A 24,109-nucleotide genomic window follows, 5' to 3' on the forward strand; every position below is an offset into this window, starting at 1 on the left:
TCTTTTGAGGCCATAATGTTGGGCTTTCCAATAACAATTGGTTCTGCTCCCTTGATGTTAAACTGCATGTAATGTAGCTTCACCTCAAATGAGTCTGTCTGGTAAAAGAATACCTTTCTGTACTAGGTTGGATAGTAGGGAGTAAAAAGTTAGCTAATAGCAATGATCAGAAATAAATGCTGTGCTACAAACAAAATTCATACTGCTTACACAGGTTCCCCATTGAAAAATCAAGCCAAGTCATGATATGTCAGCCCTGAAAAGCTGCTGATATCACTGACAATAACAAAAAGCGTAATGTATCATGGCTTCCTGTAGCTGCCCAACCAGGTTACAATGGTAAAAACCAACACCTTAATAAAGGTACTTCCCCTAGTTTTTCAAGTGATGCCATAGAGGAACTACTTTTGGTTCCTTAAAGAACCATGATTGTAAGAGAGATAAGTAAGAGCTGAAGAACTCTTGTATTGGTAAAGAAAACCAACAGCGCAGTTGCTTGCTGTGACTCTACACTTATTAAAATGTTTAGAATTGCATTTATGTTTGTATGTCTAAAGTGCTGATATATCAGTTTTAGAAATGATCCCACATTTGCGCTGGGAATTGAAGTTTGAAGCTAATGTCTAGCTTTAAATCTAATTATGAACATTCATTTACCTGTAATTTAATCAGACAATCGCATTACTACTTTTAAATAGCATAACAGATCATCAGAAATACCTCTAGACGTATAAGCATTTGACTGCCAACCTCTAGGGAGTAACTTTATCCATGCAAAGCAGAGTGTTCCTTACTCATGCATTTTCCTATGGGTTTTTCCTCAGATGTGTCTCCTACCTAAAACTACACTCTATTAGTTGGGTTGAGGTTATACTGTGAGATCAGTGTTGGTGTTTTGGCATTGGCTGAAGACCGAGACATGTGCCAAGACAACTGTATACTTTACCTTGCTCTTGTCCTTGGTGTTTTTTGTGCCAGTCTTGTTAAACACCGGCAGTGTTCCTGTGATGACCAGCCCGAGCTCCTAAGAAAACACAGCCACGGCAGACAGACACTCACTTTCAGCTATTTACACAAAAAAATTTGGACAGACAAACACATGAAAGCAAAACAAAGAAAATGACGAACCAGCGCATCCTGATAGACATTGGTCCACTGCACCTTCTTGGCTGCTTTATCAGCTTTCACCATAGGTCTTCCCAACACATCCAGATACTCCTGCAGGGATGGCAATTAATGGATTTTAAAAGAATGACCAATTTAATAATGCTGGTGTCATGAACAACGAATGAATGTGAATGACCAGCAATTAGAATGATAAAAAAAAAAGTAATAGCCCCCGTTAACTGTTAACAGTATCAGCATGTATGGGTGGGCTATTCCTTTAATTAGCCTATCCTATACTGTATACTCTAAGCTAAATAAGCTAAATACAGCTGACCAATACAATGGATGCTGACAAGGAGGATGTGCTTCTACACAAGGTATTTCTTCCTCAGTGGACAGTAGTTAGTCCGAGAAAGTATTTTCACTGTTTTTGGCTCTAGCTAACTCTAAAATAGTTAGCACAATCAGCGATAAAGCCGCTCCAGCTATGCTTTCTCAGTCTTGAACAACATATGGTTCCCAATGCATACACAGCAACATGCTCGTGTTGATCACCTGGACTTCAGATCAGCAAAGTGTAAAACCATATATACTTACTTACAAATACAAGCAAAATTGCCCTGTGTTATAGCCCTGTTAAAGTATTCGAATACTGAGACCTTGAGTACACAGGCACCCGTGCATATTCCTAGCTGGAAGTAGGAAAACATTAAAATATGCAGGGAAGAGGGTATTCCAGGACCAGGGTTGGAAGCCACTGCCCTAGGAGTAAGGCGTTGAGTAATGTCCAACCTGGCAGTGACAATAATCATGCAACATTTACCTGTGTGTTGATCCGGATTGCTCCAATGGAGGGAATCTCATAGTAATACCCTTGAGAAAGAAGACATTATACATCATATTTCCTGATACAATTAAGGCGGAAGTGACTGTTTTATTATAGTGTATTTACAATGTGAGTACCTTTTTAATACTGCAGTTTGGCAAACAATTCAATACTTTATTTAAATGTCCAATCTAATAAACACTTGGGTTTAGACAATGATGAGTGTTTTTGATTTAATGTCATAATATTTTTTTCCATTGTTATATTGAACCTGTATCAATATCAAAATCTAAATTTATATCACTTATATATAAATCTACATCACTTATAACTATAAACTCAGCTTTACCTTTATTGGTGCAGGCCATCCATTGGATAGGTCCCTTATCATAATTGTGTTGGCCCACAGAGAATGTGAATATGCGGACCTGAGGGGTGTAAGAGCGACTGGGCATTAGAGCTTTCCTCCAGCAATATGTGTTTACATCTGCATAAGTGTGTATGAGTGTGTGTGTCCTGGGCTTAATTACCTTGCGCTGAGGGTTCAACTCATCGAAGATCTCGGACGCTCTCTCTTCTCCTCCATCCGTGAAGAGCATGATGATTTTATTGCAGTTTGCCCTTGTATTATTCGACTACAACACAAATCCATAAACACACACTTATTTCACCAGCAAAGCTCAAGCAAATAGCTCTGTAAAATGACATACGTAATCCTGACAACCTTATTCTAATGGTCACCTATAAACAAATTAAAGCGAACACAGCAGACGCTGCAGATTTCTGTTTTTTTGTAGGAAGGTGGTTTTCAACACTGCTCCTGGATCTGCCCTGCTCTGCCTATTTTTAGTGTTTCCCTGCTCTTACCCACCACTGCAGCTCAGGAAGGGCTGGGTCATTACCAGTGAGTTTAATTACGTTTAGTTTGAGAGCAAGGAAAAGCCTAGAATGTGGGAAGTAGGGGTGGGCGATTTTCCAATTGGGAAGGGACTGAATTCCCTTAGGTTATGTTTTCATGTTATCTGTGGCGTCAGCAGATAATCTGCATCAAAATCACTACGATCTCCATTCTATATACAATAAAAATGGCCCAATATTCTTATTAAATAATCCCAAAGTGAGTTTTTATAATGACTAGGATTATTTATGCTTATATCTTTTCAACATTTATATATTTTGAACAATATATTACCCTCTTTAACCTTTTGATCATTGCCGCCAACCACTTCTATAAGGATGTTTTTTTTTATGTAACACTGTAACACCAAGGAAATAAAGACTGACAGGGGAGCACGTCAGCCAGCAGATAAGAGTGACACTTTGATGTCTGGAAAGGTGAGCTGAATTGAATTGAATTTTACTTCTGATCATGGAGTAGATTTTCCCATTTATATCGTTCTGGCAAAAAGGCCGTAACACATTAGTAGAGAGCTCTAGAGAATACAGGAAACAGTAAAGAAAGAAAAAGTAAGGGAACCCTTTGCATTTTTCTAGATTTCTGCACTACAACTTGACAAACAAATAGAAAATACATAATTATACATATTTAAAACAAAACTATTGATCATTTTAGTTTTCAAAAATTAAGATGGATAAAATAACCCCCAACTAAGGAATCACAGATATACTCCAGGGCAAACCAATGCTTTAGGCCTCGCAACATTTCACAACCAAGTCATGTAACATTTCACAACCAACAGATGGCGCTATCTACTCTGCGATCATCCATCCCATTTGAAATACCATGGGAATATGCCAGGCTTCACTTCTAGCTAATAGATTTCCTTTGTTCTCGGTAGCAAATCCTTTAACTGAACAGAACTGAAGCTGAACTGTACAGTCAAGAGTTTAGGGGTGTGTTTTTCCCGTCTAATGTAAAAATCTTACTAATCCTAATCAATTAGGTAAAAGAAAAGAATAACAGAAGACTTCCACACTGAAGACTTCAGTTTTCTTTTACAGTCTACAGTTGTTATATTCTGTAAAATCCATTGCCCCAAATGTAGTACGGCATCACAAACAGACTTTATTCTCTAATAAATGCTGTCACAAACATCAAAATACATAATATTGCTTACGACCAAATAAACCTGGTTAGTCTTTAAACACTGCAGATTGTGTCCTCAAACTTGAGCAATGACAACATGTGAAATAAAAACATTGCATATACCCTGTTTTGTGCAGCACTAAACACTGTAGGTGTAATATATTTAAAATAAAGCAACACAGACCAAAGCAAGCTGATCGAAGGCCATCTTGAAGCCTTTCTTGTAGTCAGTGGTGCCATTGGCCGTGATATTCTGCACCGCCTTCTTTAGGATCTTCTTGTTGCGAACATTGGCCTGGACGAGGTTATGGAAGCAGGCTGCTGGCTTGGCCTCGTTACTGAACTGAGACGACAAAAAAACAGTGCTGATAACATCAGTGCTCACAACAAAGCATAGCTCACTGATTACTGTAGCAAAAACATCTTGTTTGTCATAGCTCCACTTTGTTGAGGTACACAGCAGACACTGATGGATGAACAGTAGTTAATGAAAAATGCATCATACATATTAAATAATTCATAGTAGACGTGGAATAATAATTAACTAAAGAATACTAAAGAATATATAATATATACACTGGTAAATATACAGTAGATACTAAATAATGTACAGTAGATACTGAATAATTCACAGTATATACTGAATAATTCACAGTATATACTGAATCTTGAACAGTAGATACTGAATAATTCAAGGTAAATACAAAATAATTTATAGTAGATAATAAATAATGTACATTAAATACTAAATAATGTAAAGTGTATACTAAATAATGTACAGTATATACTGAATCATGTACAGTAGATACTGAATCATGTACCGTAAATAATAAATAATGTACAGTAGATACTAAATGATTCACAGTAGATCTTGAATGATTCACAGTAGATCCTGAATAATGTATAGTAGATAATGAATGTTTAACAATTTTCTTGAGTAATCAATCATAGATACTAAGTAATATGCCTATGTTTAATGAGGTAAAAGGAGCAGATTTTAAAAAATGATCTTTGCAGGATTGAAACACCAGCCTGGACACACAACTATCCACACACATCTATGAGCATGACTGCATGCATACATGAATCTTTAAGTATGCATGACTTTCTCTGTAACTGTGTATCAATGATGGGGGAGGGCTGCAAGCACAGTATATGTCCTATAAAAGGACGGTCTAATTATGTCTAATCTAAGCAGTGATTATCATATGTCTTAACAGTGATATAGACAGACTCAACATTTTCCCCTCGCCCTACGGCACACGCTCCCATAGCAAAGGACTGTGGGTAATCTCAAGAATGGGACACAGGGGTGGGGGCAGGGAAAGTGGTTAACAAATGGCTGATGGACTGAGACATCAACCAACATGCACCCCCTAACTCAGGGTCCCTCCTCTAACAGAAGTATTCCACAACACTCTGATAAATGACTTACAGCTAAAGCTGCTTTGGTTTATTGCCACCAATACACTTACGGCACTACTGACAGATTTCATTAGCCAGAATCATACTCCTGACCTCACAGCGTAAAATATAGCCCTTAATTAATCAGAGAAATGGAAAGCGAAATCGTACATTACACACATCCTTTATTTTCATGAAAACATAGCTTCCATTTATTGCTGTCACTAGCGTAAGAAATGAAATCAAACAAAACAATTTCAGGAAATTAGTCAATTGTGCCTCCAGTTCTATGAAATTGTGTTAGCTCCCTGTCTGAATTTAAATTTTTTGCACATTTTTACACATTATATTTTATGTTATTATTTTTATTGTAGTAGTATAGAGAATCTGAGGAGAAAGAAAACCCTGACCCATGACTTTGGTGGGCAATGTATAATTTAGGCAATTTTTAGGTGTGAAAATGTGTTTTCTACACAGCGTTGTTACACACAACTTACCATATCAATTTACCATACAGAGCTCCGGTCACATATTCTAAGGTTTTAGTGATGAAATTAGCTTTAGTGTTTTAAATGTGCACCCCTTTTAAGCAAGTCAGTGGCAACAGTCGCAAGTAAAAACTCCCTCAGATTGAGAGGAAGAAACCTTGAGAGGAACCAAGACTCAAATGGGGGACCCAACCTCCTCTTGTCGACACCGGATAATAAACAGTTATCTATGCCAGTCTATATATACTAAATTATAACATACAAACATACGTTTTATATGTATATATAATACACACAAAAAAAAGTTACCTTGTGTTTATATAGCTGTAGTGTGTAACTGCAGGGTGTGTGATCAGACTCCTAGACTGAGAAGAGGTGGTGCAGTGCAGTGAATGTATTGTTTGAGGTGTGGAAAAAGGTGTCACAAAGCAGATGTTCATGACTGACAAAAAGGAGTGATTGTATTTGATCGTGCCAAAGTTTCATAATGTGAAGGAAGTGGCTGAATTTGCAGGCATATGAAAGCGTACGATCATACGGGTCTAGCAGCAGTGACAAAAACCTCTTTACAGGACACTTGTCAGAATTGTGGCCGAAATGCGAAACTGGCGGACAGGGATCACTGTAGTGTTTCACGGCTCGCTTTCAGGCGAGAACTGCTTCTAGCAGGTCCTTCACAACCAGTTTCTAAAGAATCAAGAATTTCCTATCGACTGGGATTTCTGCCACTGCTGGTAGACCCGTATGACCGTACGCTTCCATACACTTGTAAATTCAGCTACTTCCTTCACACTGTGGCCTTTGCAGTATCCAAATACAATTACTCATGTTTGCCAATCATTAACATCTGCTTTGTGAATTCATTGTCCACACATCCAATGAGACATTCACTGCACTGTACCACCTGTCCTCAATCTATGAATCCTGTCGCAAATCCTACAGGTTTTTATTGCCCGATCATCCTCGAGCAACGCAATCTGAAAGGGCCTGAAGTTCCTACCACCTTAAACATGCTAGCTGACTAATTCTTTGTCCAGGGAGCTTATAATCTACATAGTTTGGATTAAAGGTCACATGACACATTCTGATGCTTTGGTTAATAAATCCTCAACAAAAAATCATCTAAAATATAAACAATCAAAACAAAATAGCCGTATTACTAGTTTGATGCTAATATAGTCATTTAACAGGAGCTTCAGGTTGATTTATCTCATTAATTATGACTGTAAAAATTCCTACTTGAGACTCTTAACACTAAAAGTAAGACTAAAAACTAAACAAAATCCCTTCAAATATATCAAATATTCTAGCATTGGTTCAACTTGCACTGTCTCACAGCTTGCATAATCTTGTTACACTTGAGGATCTAGAGGGGAACTGGAGCTCTACGTTGCTGTTGCTTTTGTTAGTTTGTTGCTCATTGATACCCCTGTTCAGCATCATCTGCTGAAGATGCTCGAAGTATCTATGAAAAAATTCATTTACAATCAGTATTGGAACAAGAGAGCTACAACAGTGGAATCTATGACAGTAATATAGAGAATATACAGCTGCTGAGCTTCAGACTCCACCACCACAGATGGCTTGAAGGGTCAAAACAGTGCTTTTAATCTCATTTTCACTGCATTTCTACACCTCACAAGAAAAACCTGCTGCCGACCCTAAATTAACCTACATTTCAGAGACGCACAACTGACAAATGTAGTTCAACACCTCATCAGGTCCGCATCTGCATCTCACTGGAGCCCAACTTAAAAAAAATAGATCAGTCTGAAACTGGGAGATGTTTTAAGGTAGGTGTTATAGCATGCAAATGTGTCCTTGGCCCTCTACCCACCAAGCTTAGTGAACCCCTGAGGGCTCCATTACTCTCTGACCTTCAATTGGCTACCTGCAGGATATTCAATTCAGCATCTCAAGTGGATGAATGGTTTATCATTCACAAGTAGCTGCACCTCAACAGGAGCCTCAATGTAAGAACACATTTAAACACACACATCATACACTCAGTCACAGTTTCTTTTATTCCAGAAGAAAAGTGCATTAACGTAAGAGAGAGAGAAAACGCAAGTGAGAAAAAAAGAAAAAAAAACAGAAAAGGGGCAATTAAGAAAGAAAGAGTGAGAGAGAGAGAGGCAGAGAACGAGAGACAGGAAGAGCATCATTTGTGAGAGAGAAATAGAGTGTGTGTGCAAGTGAGAAAAAGACAGAGATAGACAGAGAAAGAGGGAGAGCGAGAGAGTTTGAGAAACAGAGAGAAAGAGACTGTGAGAGAGATGAAGGGAAGGAGAGAGAGAGAGAGAGAGAGAGAGAGAGAGAAAGGGGGAGGGGAGAGAAAGACAGCTGCAAAGAGCGAGAGACAGAAAGAGTGCCATGCGCGAGAGAGAGAGAGAGAGAGAGAGAAAGAGAGAGAGAGAGAGAGAGAGAGAGAGAGAGAGAGATAAAGAAAGGGACAGTGAAAAAGAGTTGCAAAAAGCAAGACACATGAAGAACATCATGTGAGAGAGTGTGAGAGAGAGTGTGAGAGACAGAAAGGGACAAACAGAAAGAGCATCACGTGATAGAGAGAGAGAGAGAGAGAGAAAGAGATAGAAAGAGTTAAAGAGACAGCAGCATTTTGTTTTTACTCACAAAAACTACATTGACGTAGTCATCGTCGGACAGCGTCTCCAGCATCTCACTAACAGAAGTGCGGATCAGCTTCAGCGTCAGTCCCGACACACTCCCACTCCTACACACAACAGCAGAGTCCAATTCAGTGCTTCACACTGTACAGTCACACCAGTTCACACCAGTTTATTCCCAGACAAACACAGGCACTGACACGCTCGGAGACCCTATGAGACAACATATCACTGCTGTCCAATCAAAACCTCCAAAATCTCCAAAATGCTGAAAGCTTTACAGGAAATGACAAAACCTCAGTAACATATAATGTACGTTCATATAATGAGATTTTTTATTAAGTGTTAGGTTCATGGCCCACTTGTAAAGGAATGATGTCTCACCAAAACCTCATAACACTTGATTATTATGAACAGAGCTGCTTTATGGCTCACTGTCTCCTACCCAATAAAACACAAACATCAAGATAATAGAGCGTCTCATCTGCAACTGGTTTATTAGTCTGATCAAAATGATCCAGATGAATCAGAGACCCTATGATGTCAACCTGTCTCTGACGTAGTGGCTGAAACTGAGCACTGAGAATGATAATCCCGAAGGCCGTCAAATGGCATCGGATACAAGGAGAGGTAGTTTTAGCGGTACTAAAAAGCCTCAAAGGCCTACACTATTATATTCAACTTTATAGGCTAATAACTGTAGTCTGATCATTGACCGAGAGGTGTGTGTGGGATTACAGCATTTATCATTAAGCTAAATTGAAAGGCTCTAAAGGACCACTTAAGCCATCACCATATGAAGCCTTTATCCGCAAGACTAATTACACAATAAGGGAGTCAAAGGGTCATAAATGGCTCCAGAATGTAATAACTCTAATGCTTAAATGCAGAGGAGAGCTCACGCTCCCAGAGGACGATCACTGTACACGAGTCTGTGTACCAGCACAGTAGAATATATGCTCTGCGCACCGTTTAAGCGTCTCTCTCTTTTAAAAAACTGATTCATGTGGAAATCCGTCCACATCAATCCGTCAAAATGTCTGTTACTGTAAATAGTTAAATGAGCACAAATTGAGCTGACCTCCAAAACCTGTGACGTTAAAGATAAACCATGCTTTTCCACATTTTAAGCAAGATTAAAGGCAAAGTAAAAGGTAAAGATGCCATCTTTGTCACTGTGCTATGTACAGCAAAATGTGTGCACTGCATTTGACCCATCTGTGGTAGTGAACACACACTCCTTAGTGAACTAGGGGCAGTGAGCACACACACACCCAGAGCGGTGGGCAGCCAACTCCAGCGCCCAGGGAGCAAAGAGGGTAAAGGGCCTTGCTCAAGGGCCCAACAGAGGCAGCTTGCCGAGCCCAGGTATCGAACCCTCAACCCTGTCATCAATAGCTCAGAGCTCTAATCGCTGAGCTTCCACATTAGTGTATTATTTCAGTTTTGTCCAATGAAAAAGGAAAAGAGCAGAATCAGACTATTGCAAGAGGTACAAGCTGAGTGGTTTGCCATGGCCCTGACAGTCTATCGACCTAAATGTCAAAAGAGTTGAAAGACATGGCTGGCTATAAACAGCCTTTTCGAGCTGTGATACTTGGCAATTGGGTTTTACCAAGGTTTTACTAAGCACTAATCATGCAGGGTGCCCGGACCTTTGCGTCTTGGCCTTTTACTTTTTTATGTTGAAACTGTAAAGTTTGGAAATAAAGAATAATAATAATTTTGCTTAAAATTGACAGAGATCTGTCATCTTTAACTTCATGACTTTTGGAAATCAGGTCATCTCCTACATGCTTAGCTATTCACGGTAACAGATTTTTCGACCCAGTGTGCCCAACCTTTTGCCTGCCACTATAACTGAATAATACTACAACTGGAAAAAAAAAAGAACAAGGTCATGCTTATATGCAATCAAATCCACACCTGTTGCTCGTTTTCAGTGTGTAGTAGTATCCTCAGCGTTTTTTTCCATTGTTTTTTGTTTTGTTTTTTGTCTCACTTGTTCAAATCCTCTGCATGTATACGCAGCTGTTTAATATTCATAGCGCTTCATACCAGACGGCTCAGGAGCAATATTAAAATTAAACAGTCCGTCAATCACGTTTGCCAATTATCTGCACTGCGCTCCCAGTTAAAAGGTAAAATTTGACTTCTGTTGGCACAGTGCCACGGTGAGCGCTATGTTCAGCCTTTGAATTTCACAGCCTCTCGCTCTTTCTCTCGCCGTCGCTCTCCCTCTCTCACACACAGACAGTTCAAAAGTCTCTGAGACCAACACAAACTTACTAAATGATCATAAAATACCTAACTATACCATAACTTTGATGACTTCAGGGTTTTTTTTACAGCCCTGAAGACCTTCAAAAAATAAAAAATAAAAAAATAAAAATAAAAAAAAGCACAGTGGGGTGGGCCACTCAGAAGGACCAGAAGGACCAATGAAGGGGGGGGGGTATTGTCTCGGCTGTTGAGTTTAAATATCGACAATCTCTCCGCAGAATCACTGACTCCCCCTTTAACATAGGGTGTGTTGGCTTCTACAAAATTCTAGATGTTTATTAACTAAAATAAATACCCAGAATGCCTCACACTGCTAAACTGATGATGAGGTAGAAAACACAAGGATGAAAGGTTTCACTTACGCATCCACAAGGATCAGCATGTCTTTAGGTGAGGCTGCACCCTGTATGTACCTACACACACACACACACACACAAAAACACAGTCAAAGGAAGTGGTCACAAGTGGGACAGAATTAAAGAGTTAAGCTGTCAGTTGAGCATTCACACACACACACACACACACACACACACACACACACACACTGTGTGTGTGTGGCTCTATGTTGGGTAAAATAAAGACATTCCAAATGTCCCCATAACATCAGCATGCTTTTCCTTTTGTCCCTAAAAGAGCTGAACACAGACTACACAGGCAATACACAGACAGTATTGTGTAGAAGGCCAGTGTCCTAGGCCTGATTTAACATCATTATGCACCAATTTACCAAACCAGGTACTGGATGGTAAGTATCAGTAATACTAGACCCCTAAGGAGAGCTTTGGAGATGTTTTAAGGACCACATTGATGTAAGACTACCACTTTCTGTATTTATGTTATTTGTATTTATTCTAATATGAATGTTTTACTGGGTAAATAAACACATATTTACTAATGGTCACAGGTATTTAAAACTTGCACAGTACTGTATACATACACAGGCTCCATACTCACCATGGCCTCCTCCGTACGTCGTAGAGGTCGATTTTATTGGGTGTTTTCTTTGTATCCATCCATGGGGAGGCTGAAGAGGGTATTGAGAGAGACACAGAGCATTAAGAGAGTTTATTATGGCACTGTAGTGATTTCCAGGTGCCCTACAGTCATTAGATCTGGGTAGGAGAGTTTAATGGGTCACATTATGTGACCAGTAAACATTCTGAACGCCTTAAAAAAACAAAAAACAAAAAAACAACGCGTGACAGCACACTGAAAGAGCACTAGCATGACTCAGTGTTTACTGTGTGTATGCGTTTGTGTGTGTGAGAGAGAGAGAGCATATGTGCATGGTGCATATGCATGCACATGAAAAAGCATGTTTTATATGTGACATTATATAAAGCACTGGGAGTGTGTGAAGTTCTTCAGTGTAGTATTAAGCTCCCTTCAATTTCTTTATTAAGTTTTTATTACTGTGTATCCATTAGTTATCCGTTATTTCATGCTTTTATTATTTGTTTTACTAATAACCAGAGGAGTCGACCAGAGGAGAATGGGTTTCTCTTATGAGTCTGGGTTCCTCTCAAGGTTTTTTTTTCCTGGGGCCAGTGGTCCCAGAGGAATAAGGCGCTGTCACTACGACTTGTTTGAATCCTGGTCATGCTGCTAGGGCCCAGAGAAAGCACAATTTGCCCTGCTCTCTCCAGGGTGGTCAGATGGTCACTTTCTCCCCACATCACTCCAGAGCAATGCTGGCCAGCACTGCCGTCTGCTGGCTGATGCATCAGAGCCGGGTACACAGCGCTGTCCTCTGAAGCATGTTGGTTAAACGATGACGTTGCATCGGCGGCAGATTGGCATGCATTGGGAGCATTGCATGTCAATATGTAAGGGTTGGGTAATAGGCAATCCAAATTGGGAAGAACATGAAAAAAAAGAAAAAATAGGCAAAACTTTTGATCTGAGGGAGTTGAAGTGCGTGAAACTGACCTGGGAAGTATCTGGCCAGTCCAGTAGCGCTGCCGAACACCTGCCACAGCAGCGAGGGGTCCTCCTCCTTATTCTTCTTAAACACTGCATCCAGTGCTTGTGTCCAGTTCAGCTCATTCAGAACAATATTAGCTGCAATACAGACACACACACACATACTGTGTTACTGCCAGTGTTTAGGTGGCGTGTTGAATGCTGGGACTGTGCAGCAGAGCCATTAGCTGTCTAAAACCCTCTAATCATCTCAAGGCGCTCTTAACTACACTAAGGCTGAGATCACATGCCAAGATCTCAGTTCAAGAGAGTTGGCCTTAAAGTATGTTGGAGAAGTCTCTCTCTCCCTTATCTTAAAATACCAATATTACTAAAAAGTGTTTTTTATTCATTTTTTCATTCAATTTATATCAGTGTTCATTCTATTAATATCAACGTTCATTCTATATATATCCAAGTTTATTTTATATACATCAGCGCTTATTCCATATATATCAATCATTCCATATAGATCAGTTTTCATTCTATATATATATATATATATATATATATATATATATATATATATATATATATATATATTAGATTTCTGTACATCAATGTACATTTAACATATATTAAACACCATATTCCATTTTAATTCAGAATTTATTTGGACCTCCTTAGACTAGCTTATGTTTGTATGTGCAATAAAATGCTCTGCAGTCAACATTTCAGTGGTATATTTAACTGTTTACACTGTTGGTCTAAAAGTAAAGGAACTACAACTTTTCAAACGGTGGACCAATGGTAAACATTTTAAAGAAAGAATAAGATGTTTTTTTTTTTGTTTAGGTTTAGGTTTCAGTAAATTATATTGTAAAAAAAATCTATGCATGTTTTGTGGTTCACACGTCTATTTTCCTTGCCTGGTCTTTTTAATAATTTTAGCATTGTTTTAATAAATCCATCAATGCATATAGTGAACTTTTCAACCAACATATGGCACACTAAATGTGTCTCCCTGTATCTCAGCTAATCCAGCTAAGAGCTGTGTTCGGTATGAGCGCAGCATTCAGAATACAAAGCAGCAAGGAGGGCATGTTGAGTCTGAAGGGAAAGGACTTTCGCAGAGAGGCTATTAGCTAATGCAGCCTAAATGTGATTAGGGGGAAATGGCAGCCCTTTTCCAGAGAAATCGAGAGATCAGGCTGACAAGACACAGCCCATAGGCGCTGTGTTAAAGACCAAGTGATGTTTACACAAGTCTACAGGAAAAAACAAACAAATCACAATTTCATTTCTTCTCCCTCACGTCTCTGTCACATCTGGGCTGCCTGTAGTGGGTCCTGTGTTTGGGGAGAACCTTTAATGAGGATTTTCTCCATATGGGAGTTTTCCCAGAGTCATGTATGTTGTACATGTTATTGTATCATCAAGGCATTAGTAATTACACAATAACACTCAACATTCTAATCTTGAAGATCAACAGATTCCGATCTTTCATTTATTTATTTTATCTGAGCTTTAAAATGAGCGGTTAAAGCTCCTTACCTAAGATGTGCATCTAACAGTAGACCATCAAGCTTATATTTCCCCAAATATTTGACTACCACACAGCAAGAAACACACCGCCAACACCTTTTACTATTACAGGTATTAAAATAACATTGATCCCTAATGATGCATCAGTCTGAAGTTAGTGATCTAACTAGAATCAATTAGAGCTGATCATAACAGTATTCAATAGCGGTGTACTCTTGAGCGGTGTACCCAGCTAAACATTGGCTCCATCACTGGGACATTGCAAGTGTAATCCCTGGCATAACTGTCCTCACTCTGTCTGGGTGGATGGGGTAGTGCTCCTTCTTTCCACATCACTCATGTCAAAGCTAGCCAGTGTAGGTGTCAGAATAGTCAGTTAGTGATCTCCTCCAAGCGCGTTGAGCTGTCAAATGACACTAATGTTGCATTTTCAGTGTGAGAAGCAATGGAGCCCACCAGTTGAGGAGCAGCAAATGGATTGCATCGTGATGGATATAGAAGTGCATTAGAAAGGCTGTGCCTGGCTTTACGTGTCTCTGAAGAAGCAAATGCCAGCCTTGACTTGTCCAGTGCTGGTGGCAGAGTGAGTAGTCCTCCAGTGCTGGAATCCTCACTGGTGGATAGGAACGACTACATTTTTTGGACATGCTAAAAGCAAAGTCTGACAATAAGCTGGGTGTATTGTTTGTTTTTTCGATATTTCATTGTGTAACTAGTCCATCCGCTCACATTTGAGAATTTCACATTCAGAATTGTAACAAAATCCAATTAATTGCAGTACCAATTCGTTAGGAGGTCATTAAAACCCCAACAGAGCATTCAAAGCCTAGTGCGTGAGAGTGAGAGTGAAAAAGAGTGAGAAACAGAAAGAGAGAGAGAGAAAGAGAAAGTGTTCATGTGATGCATCCCATGGGACAACTCATTCATTAACCTCCGGTTCAGGAAAACAGACACATGCACACACGCACACACGCGCACACACATCACTACTCTTCTCTCATCATCTCGGGCTTCCACAGTGTTTCTTGCTAATCAATAAGAGCATCGCTGCTGCCCCCAGGGGCCGTGGCCGTCAGCGGCAGCTCTATTGATCATGTTTAAGTGGTCCATCAGCGGACCAGCGCCAGGCCCTAATGAGAGAGCCCAGCAGGCTGCCTGTAAACACATCCGTCTTCCAAAAGGCAAAGTACAGTCTCCCCCCAGGGGTCACATTCCGTCTGTTCCCACTGATGGAGACGCACAGGAGTCACAGGGCAAACGAGCCGGCCAAAATCCCAGCCAGGAGCACTGCTCAACAGACTCCCCAAACACACATTCAAGTCTGGAGGCCCAGCTCCCTGTGGATCTGTGGATCCATCTCAAATATATACTGAAGAGTTTAACATTGTTGTTACTCATCAGTGAAGTACTGTTCTCTCCTCAATAGACATTAGAGATGTCAGCCAAGAACAGAAAGCTGAGGCTGCAGTGGGCATGAGCTCATGTTCTTCATTTCTGCTGGGGAATAATTTTGATACCTGCTGACCTGGGATTTCATCACATTTTACTGGGATCGGACAGATGCTTAGATTGGACTGATATTTCAAACTGATATAACTCCAGAAGAGCACAATGTGATGCTGGTCTACAGAGCTAAAATAACTTTTTCCTGCATTTCTACCCCTGCAGAAACAATGCTTATGTATCAGATTCAACAGAAATGTACAATAAAATTGGTATATTTTAGAAATGAACAATAAAACACATGTTCAGCACTGGCCCACACTTCTCATAGATAATACAGCCCCTGTGGAATCCCCTCATCATTAAGTGATGTGATGAAAATCAACACCTATTCAGAATATATCAGTTTAGCTTCGCCCAATCAGTGTTGAAGTTATATGGTGTGATTCAGCCCAAATGTATATTATTCACTAAACTTTAAATTTGTATGTTAAAAGGTTTCCAGAGAGCTCAAATTTGATCATTATTAACCTTTTCAATGCCTGTTGTACCACCCGCCAATCAAAGAGTCCTCCAAAAATACGCTTAAACCATTATAAATGAGCCCAGTTGGTTCAGTGCGCATAACATACACCCTGCCTACTTCACACAGCAGCATAGGCAGCGGCCATTTAAATTTGTTCATTTGAATTTTGATAGTGTTTTAAATACATAAAACTGTTACACCCTTAATGCAATTGGGAAAGCACTGTTTACTAAAACTACTACATTTTTAAGTATAGACACTAAAGCACTATTGTTTTATGCGGTCATTTTATTTTTATCTTCTAGAAATCTTCTCAAATATTTAACATTTTTATATCGACCAGGCCCCTCTTGTAACACTCATGCCTGTGTATGTGTGTGCGCGTGTTTGTGTGTGGGTGGCAGAGGGCCATGAAATCACTAACGGCCGAACCAAGCTATTCTCCAGCTTCCAGCCAGAGTGAAAGAGAGAGAGAGAGAGAGAGAGAGAGAGAGAGAGAGAAACGACACCACCCAGGGGGCTCCATCAATCTCCTCTACGTCTCTCTCTCTCTCTCTCTCACGCCTTCATTCGCTATCCCTTACTCTCTCACTCTGCTTAAAACTGCTTCCCCTCCACACTTCTCCAAATCCATCAAGCTGTCACTATTCATCCCTCTATTTCCATCACTCCATATCTCTCTCCTGTGCCTCCATCCTCTGCCCCCTTATAGTGCTCATATCCGACACCTTGGGGCTGTTGTTCCAAGTGTGTAACCTGCATGATCTATGGCAAGTAAGTGGAGCACCATGAACCCATTGACAGACAGAGAATGTGGTGATGATGATGATGATATGGCTGCTGTCTCACTCAGTTAAACTGATCAGTGCAGGTTAGAAAATGCTTGTAATTGTCCCATGTAAGAAATTAAAGTTCTCGGTTCTTGTCGGGGGGGTTCTTCAGCGGTCTGAACGCACCTACGTCTTTGAATAATATTTACCAGGGATTCTATAATAAAAGCAATAATTCTATATGTCAGTCACCTGGTTAACTGGCTGTTGCTCTTCAAACTCTAAAAAGGGTTTCAGTAACGAGTCAAAGAACCCCTTTTTAGCCCAATCTATAACCTTCTTAACCCTTTTCGCTACAGCTTACAGACTAAGATTAAGATTTTCTGCTCAACTCAACTGCACAGAGTGCTTATCTTCTAAAATCATTTTAACACATTCACCTTCTGCACACCTACTTGCCAGATACGGGTCAACAGCTTCGGGTAACGTTCGCAACACAAATCACAAATCTTGTTGGCATGGTTGTTGGTGCCATGCCATGCTGATATCCTGGGATTATCATGCATAACGGTCACTAAAGTCTACTCAGAAATGCCTTATTGATGATAAAGGTCAATGGAGATTGGTCAGACTAGCTTGAGCTGACCGAAATACTACGCTAACTAAGATAATCACTCTGCACAATTAAGGTGAGAAAATCGAAATCTCAGAATACACAACACAAACCTTAAGGCTGATGGTCTACAAAAACAGAAGGCCATGTCGAGTTCCACTTCGGTCAGTCAAGAACAGAAAGCTAAGGCTGCAGTGGGCACCGGCTCACCAGCCAAAAAAATGCAGCCTGGCCTGTTGAATCTTGGTTTTTCGCTTTGGCACACAAATGGTAAGGGTCACAGATTGTCGCCAACAGTATGAATCCAGGGACCAACAGTCCAAGCTGGTGGAGGTGGTATCATGGTGTGGGGACTGTTTTCTTGGCACATTCTGAGCCTGTTAATACCAACCAATGCCACAGCCTATTTGAGTATTTTTGCTGACCATGTGTAGTCCTTCATGGCTACAACTTACCCATCTTGAAACAACTACGGCCATTATAATAATGCTCACGAACAGTTCAGTGTTCTTCAGTGGTCTTCTCAGTCAGCGGATATGCTTTGAGATATGATAGAACGGGAGATCTGCAGCATGAAAGTGCTCCTGAAAAATCTGCAGGATCTCCATGATGCAATCATGTCAACATGTCTCAGTTCCCAACATCTTGTAAATCTATTTTTTGGAATCCAAGCCATGAAGAACTGAAGCTATTCTGAGAAAAAAAGGCCCATCCCAGTGTTCAGTGTTCCTAATGAATTGTTCCGCAAGTTTACACGCCACAACTTCACCCATTTTAATGTTTTGCCGTCTTCTATCATAAAATGCATGACTTCAGTTTCCAGCTCAGCAGCTTCTCTAGAAGTAAGCTGAATATTAAACGGTTCCCTACAATGCACCGTTGGGGTGCAGAGGCCAATATTCATTATCTATGGAGTGCAGTACGCAAAGGATAGGGCGCTACTGGAGATTCAGCCATAGCGCTCAGAAGGAGGTCTTTTCTGTGTCATTTAAAGAAGGCTTACTTCTGCATTACATTAACAGGGAAGTACATTTGTCTTTCAGTATAATTATGCTTACACAGCCTTACACCTATTCGTACTATTTACACATATAATCATATCCAAGGTTTGAAGTGAACAGGAATGGGAAGTGAATAAAGCATGCTAACATGAACTGTTCTTTTCATAGGGGTTTAAACAACAGATATAAGCCATTAGAAGGACATAAGCAGTTGAAACACTGAAAATAAAGACCTTTTAAAGCAATTAGTGTCATTCTTGAAGATGAGCTAGACCCAGTCTATAGGTACAAAACATCATCTCCATCCTCGAAATGGGCTTCAGTCAGTGCTACTCTGTCAGTCCATATGCTGTGCAGTATGTGTGCAGGTGCAGTTTTGCCTCTAGCAGCAGACTCTGTGAGTGTGAGAGACAGATGAGGTTTCATGCCTTCTGTCAATAATCAATCAGCCTGTCAACCAGGGGTCAATCACCACAGGCACACAAGTACCAGCCCCTTTTGGTAGTTTGGCTACTCACTTTTACCTACCGTAACCCATGTACAGATTTTTCTTCCTAGTTAATGTAGGCAAAAAGTAAATAATGCATATATACGCTCATGCAGTTTCTCTTACTGTAACATAAACAGAAGCTGTTTACATCTTGCATCAGCATGGGTTTCGTGTTTGGACCATATCTGGACATCCGTAATTGTACACTTTTCACTAAAAAGCTTCCACATATTAATCAGACAAGATCCAATTTCACTTCTCCATGAAAAGTGCATTGAAACTTCTGTCAGATATGCCTTCCTTCCGCTAATCCTCTGCCGATGCAGACGATGAGGTTGGGTGGCAACTGCTGGGGTTGGTGCAGCATCATTAGATGACAAAAAAGTCAATCTAGTGGTAAAAAACCTTTGCATGTGTCATTCTGCCTGTCTTTTGTGTACCATTTCTTAGTCTGTGGGAAAGTGCACCTTTGGAACTATACAAGCAAACAAAACCACTTCTGAATGTAATCCAATGTGTCCAGAGTGTTGCAATTACTACCAAACTCATAAAAGCTCAACATCTAACCGTGATGTTAAATACTCCCCATTTCAGTACCTTCAATGCCTTCACGCAGCAAATAACCCCACAGCATTCAGCATTCTACGGTCTTCTACGGTCAACTAATTCATCATCCACCTGATCTGATCTAGGGGAACCCATACCAAGGGCCACCTTAAATATACAGATTACATATACTGTATGTGTTGCTGTTAAATAACCTGTTCTGAAAAAATATATACAATTTTATTATAATAAACATTATTTACTAATTAATGAAACAAATTAACCATATGTAAACATACCAATAATAACAAGACAATCAAGGGATAGTTTAATCATAATATCGATGACAAAGATCCGATTCACTGTCCAAAACCGACCCCTGCCCGACAACATCTAAAAACACACCAGAGGACGACTGTTTCGCCGGATACACTCTTTTCTCTCAGCGAGATGAAATCAGGAACGGACTGAAGGTGAAGTATTTGAAAAGAGTCAATGAAGCCGGCTCAGAGGGTCAAGTTCTATGCTCTGAGGACATATTTTAACAAGCATAAGAGATACAAAGACAGCCATCTATACAATCGTTGCTTCAATCTCCGTTGATGCCACAGCCATCTCTGGCCAGGAGTCGCAGAAAGCACAGTTGACCTTGATGCTAGTCAGTCAGTGCAGGTGTCTGGTAGCTAACGCAAAAGAACTGGCCATTTTCGTCCTCCTGAAAAGTATTCAGTTGGCTGGCTTTATGCAACTCATGCTAGCCTTCACCCTCCCACAACGGCTAACAGTGCGACAGTGGGAGGTAGCGTTGCCACCTTTCCCAAATGAAAATAAAGGACACCCACCACGGCTCCTCTGGGCCATGGTCACAATGGGCCAGACTATATATTTATCATATTTATTTATTTATTTTGAAAGGATACATGTTCTCTTAACTAATGTATTTATTTATTAACCATTATTCCATTAGTATGATTTGTTTTTTAAACGACCATATATAATATTTATATTGGCTAATACTACTGAATATTAAATAAATGATCATTCATTCAACTTTCTATTCAACAGTCTACTAAATAAGCTTTGCTCAGTAAAAATCATCTCCACTGAAGCTGTCCAGCCAAAGATGTGCCTCTCCCCACTTGCGTCTGTATTGGACATTTATGGAAATACGGAACAAAATTGGTTTAATACGGGACGCAACATTTAAGAGCCAAATAAAGGACGATTCTGTATTTTACGGGACTGGTGGCAAATGACTGAGATGCGAGGTAGGTTAAATGCCCTTAAACTCTTTAGCTCTCTGCCCTCTCTAATAATAGGTATTTCAATACCCATGGAGGTTGGTTAGATGAGCCTTATGAGGAGCAAGGAATTGAGCAAACATTGACTTTTAAGCATCTGCTTGCACAGGAATCATCACCATGCATTCCCCCCTGCTGGTTAGAAAGCACCATGATTTTAGACTAAAGCTTTAGGCTAAACATAGCAACTGCTCACCAGTTTTAAATGCATTTTGTTTAACAAGTGTTTTTTAAGCAAAATTAAACTTTTCATAGCAACATTTTACATGACTAGCTGATTAGCACACTGGAGAGCAGCCCAACACCAAAGCAAGCTCATTGATTTGGGCACGTATTGATGAGAAAGATGGAGAAACAATTCTTTTGAGGGCATTGCCCTTCAAGTGTTAAACGTGAAACCCACATACTGCACAAACACAAATATACCCCCTGTTCACGCTTTAATCTTTCTGTCTCGCTCCTTTCACACACAAGCTCAGTCATACATTTACAATGCTAAGCATCTTCTCCCTTCTGTATCTCACACCCACTGACTAACACACCAATAGCCTACATATACACATATATATGCACACATACATACAAATGTAATCATTCCTCGCTCATAAACACACACCAATCCTGTGCACACACACCCACAGCCGCACACAGCGTGAGTGCATCCGTGTCTACAGCGTGATTGGGGTGACAGATGACACAGCGTTGAGGCAAACAGGCATCAGGGCAACACGACAACATGGCCCCAACCTTTAATGAGGCGCAGAGACACAGCAGACTCGCAGAGCTACTACAACTACTACTACAACTACACACAGGCACACAAACAGCACTGCTATTAATACACTTCATTTCAGAGAGAGCGGAAAGAAAGAAAGACAGAGAGGCATAATGGAGGGAGGATTAAGTGGAAGTAAAAAAAGGGAGTAGTGTTCAGAAGCTGTGTGTAATGCAAGCAAGAGCACTTGCCCATACAACCTCCACTGGCCTGGACTTCTGTCTGGATGCTAAAGCAGTAAGAATAGTACAGTAGGATGGATATTGTGAAAATGTCTCATTTCAATAATAATCTATGATTGAGGGATTCTGACCAGCTTGCGCTGTCCTTTTCCTGAATCTTGGGTTCATTTAAAACAACTGCTACTTCAGTACAGTACCTATCTCTTACTAACCAGAGAGGGAGAAGAAGTCTAGCCATTCACTCACAAGCCCTGAAGTCTCAAAGGTAAGGGTGCAGCTGTGGGAGGCTGCATTTCTCTACAGTTACATAACTGAAGGTTGACCCATTTTGTAGGATGTAGACATACACCCTTCAAGACAAGACAAGACACCCATATTCACCATTTGTGTTGAACACAGATGGAATTGGGCCTCCACCTTTAACCCATCTGTGCAGTGAACACACAAACATTCACACTAGTGAGCAAACACATACCATCGCTGCGGTGCCTGGGGAGCAAAGAGGATTAAGGGTCTTGCTCAAGGCCCCCTCAGCAGTGGCAGTTTGTCGAGCCAGGGTATGGAACCCACAACAAGTCTTCAATAGCCCCGTGCTAGCCAAACAGATTGAGGCAGACTATAATCAAATTAATCTTGACCTACCAACAAGATCCCAACAAACATCCAAAAATAGCCACACAACACCTGCAGTGTGGAATGGGTTGCCCAATTAGAGACTGGCCAATCAGCACAAACCTTCCTCAGGATTCAGGAGTAAACACTAAGCCTTAGAAAAAAAAAAATGTTAGGGTAGTGTTAGCCTTTGTGTAGTTACTGATGCATTTGGATAATTAGTAATAAATATTAATATTGAATGATATTGAAAGTCATTCCCAGAGCTGCTACACGGTTCTACTCATGAAGCTATGGCTGGGAAAGAGATGATGTGGCAGAGATATTGAGCCATGTGGGAGATGGAGGCCAGGAGTGACTGAGTCACTGTTGTGGTGTGAACAATCCGACAAAAAATAAAAATGTGCAGAACCTGATTAGGAGGAAGGCAACGAGTGAGAGATGAATTATGCAAAGTGCTGCCCATTCGTGTTCATCAGCATTTAGCACGCGGAAGTCACATTGCGCTCATTTGCCTGTGAAATATTGCAATTGCAGTGCTTCAGTAATGACAGAGCTGAGGAGAGCTAGGCAAATGGGTGACTGGTCGTCGGCCCCAGTGCACCATGACCAAACGCGACAGCCGGGAACCACCAATGCTTCTCATTACAAACAGCTGAACGTACTGGCAACCTACAGCTGCTGGGTTTTATGTCCTGACAACCTGCGACACCTACAGAGGTAATAATAATAAACGGTTAAACTGCGTTGAGAAGGTCAGTACCCAGCTATGTGCACTAAGGGTGTGTTTGTGCTTGTCAGCTTTGGTTGGATTAAAACGAACCTTGGTGTGATTGCTCCGTTAGTGAGGGTCATTAGAGCAATTGTGGGTCGCTGGTGTGGTTCATTTGAAGTATGAACACAATACCATCTCGTTTGTTTCCTGTAGATGCCTTTTGTTGGTAGTGTTATAGGTGTTTTTGCAAGGCCGGGGGGGGGGGGGGGGGGGTGGGGGTGGGGGATTTTTTCCCCACAAAATCTAGTATTACCTAATTATTCTAAATAATTTAACTCATACATACACACTCATCAAGGGCATGAGTGTCATGGCATTGTTGGACTTTTGTCAACATATATTAGAAAATAATATGGTGTACAAGTTTTTATTTTTGGAGGAAACAACCCAAGAACCACCACGCCACAATATACTGCTGCTGGAAGACCAGTGTCACCGTCTACAGTCAGGTGAGTTTTACATTGCCAAGGACTGAGAGTTGGCTGTCCAAGAAAGAAGGCCCTACTCAAAATTTCTTTGAAGAAAGGTCAGATGGGACCATAAAGGTAAAGTAAAGGTGAGGCCTTCAACCCCAAGAGCACAGAACCAACTGTTAAGCATGGTGGTGGTAGTAGCTCTGGGACTTTACTGGAACTTGACAAGGAGCAATCACAACTACGCAAGTTTGTAACTTAGCAGGTCAGTTAGGCTTCCTCTTCCATGCAATGAACCATGTAGGCTAGATTTCTTCAACACGACCAGTTAAAGTTGTGTTAACCAGTTTTTTTCCCAGTTCAAAATTCTGCGTACATCTGTAATAAAAGAAAAAGCAAATCTGAGGGTTTGACTTAACTTAGCGTGTCACAGCGC

The 24,109-nt window shown here is 40.5% G+C and overlaps 1 protein-coding gene across 1 annotated transcript in view; it reads right to left on the reverse strand.

Moving 5' to 3' along the window:
* cacna2d1a (calcium channel, voltage-dependent, alpha 2/delta subunit 1a) overlaps nucleotides 1-24,109 on the reverse strand; it is a 138,083-nt gene that overhangs the window by 40,345 nt on the left and 73,629 nt on the right. The window contains exons 7-16 of the mRNA XM_072672571.1: nucleotides 12,709-12,840; nucleotides 11,734-11,803; nucleotides 11,142-11,192; nucleotides 8,504-8,603; nucleotides 4,165-4,323; nucleotides 2,464-2,568; nucleotides 2,283-2,361; nucleotides 1,931-1,980; nucleotides 1,129-1,218; nucleotides 947-1,024 (exon numbers count right to left, since the gene is read on the reverse strand). Coding sequence (XP_072528672.1) covers nucleotides 947-1,024; nucleotides 1,129-1,218; nucleotides 1,931-1,980; nucleotides 2,283-2,361; nucleotides 2,464-2,568; nucleotides 4,165-4,323; nucleotides 8,504-8,603; nucleotides 11,142-11,192; nucleotides 11,734-11,803; nucleotides 12,709-12,840 — 914 coding nt within the window. The remainder of the gene's footprint in view (nucleotides 1-946; nucleotides 1,025-1,128; nucleotides 1,219-1,930; nucleotides 1,981-2,282; nucleotides 2,362-2,463; nucleotides 2,569-4,164; nucleotides 4,324-8,503; nucleotides 8,604-11,141; nucleotides 11,193-11,733; nucleotides 11,804-12,708; nucleotides 12,841-24,109) is intronic.

The sequence above is a fragment of the Salminus brasiliensis genome, chromosome 2, assembly GCF_030463535.1.
Source record: "Salminus brasiliensis chromosome 2, fSalBra1.hap2, whole genome shotgun sequence".
Lineage (NCBI taxonomy): Eukaryota > Metazoa > Chordata > Actinopteri > Characiformes > Bryconidae > Salminus > Salminus brasiliensis.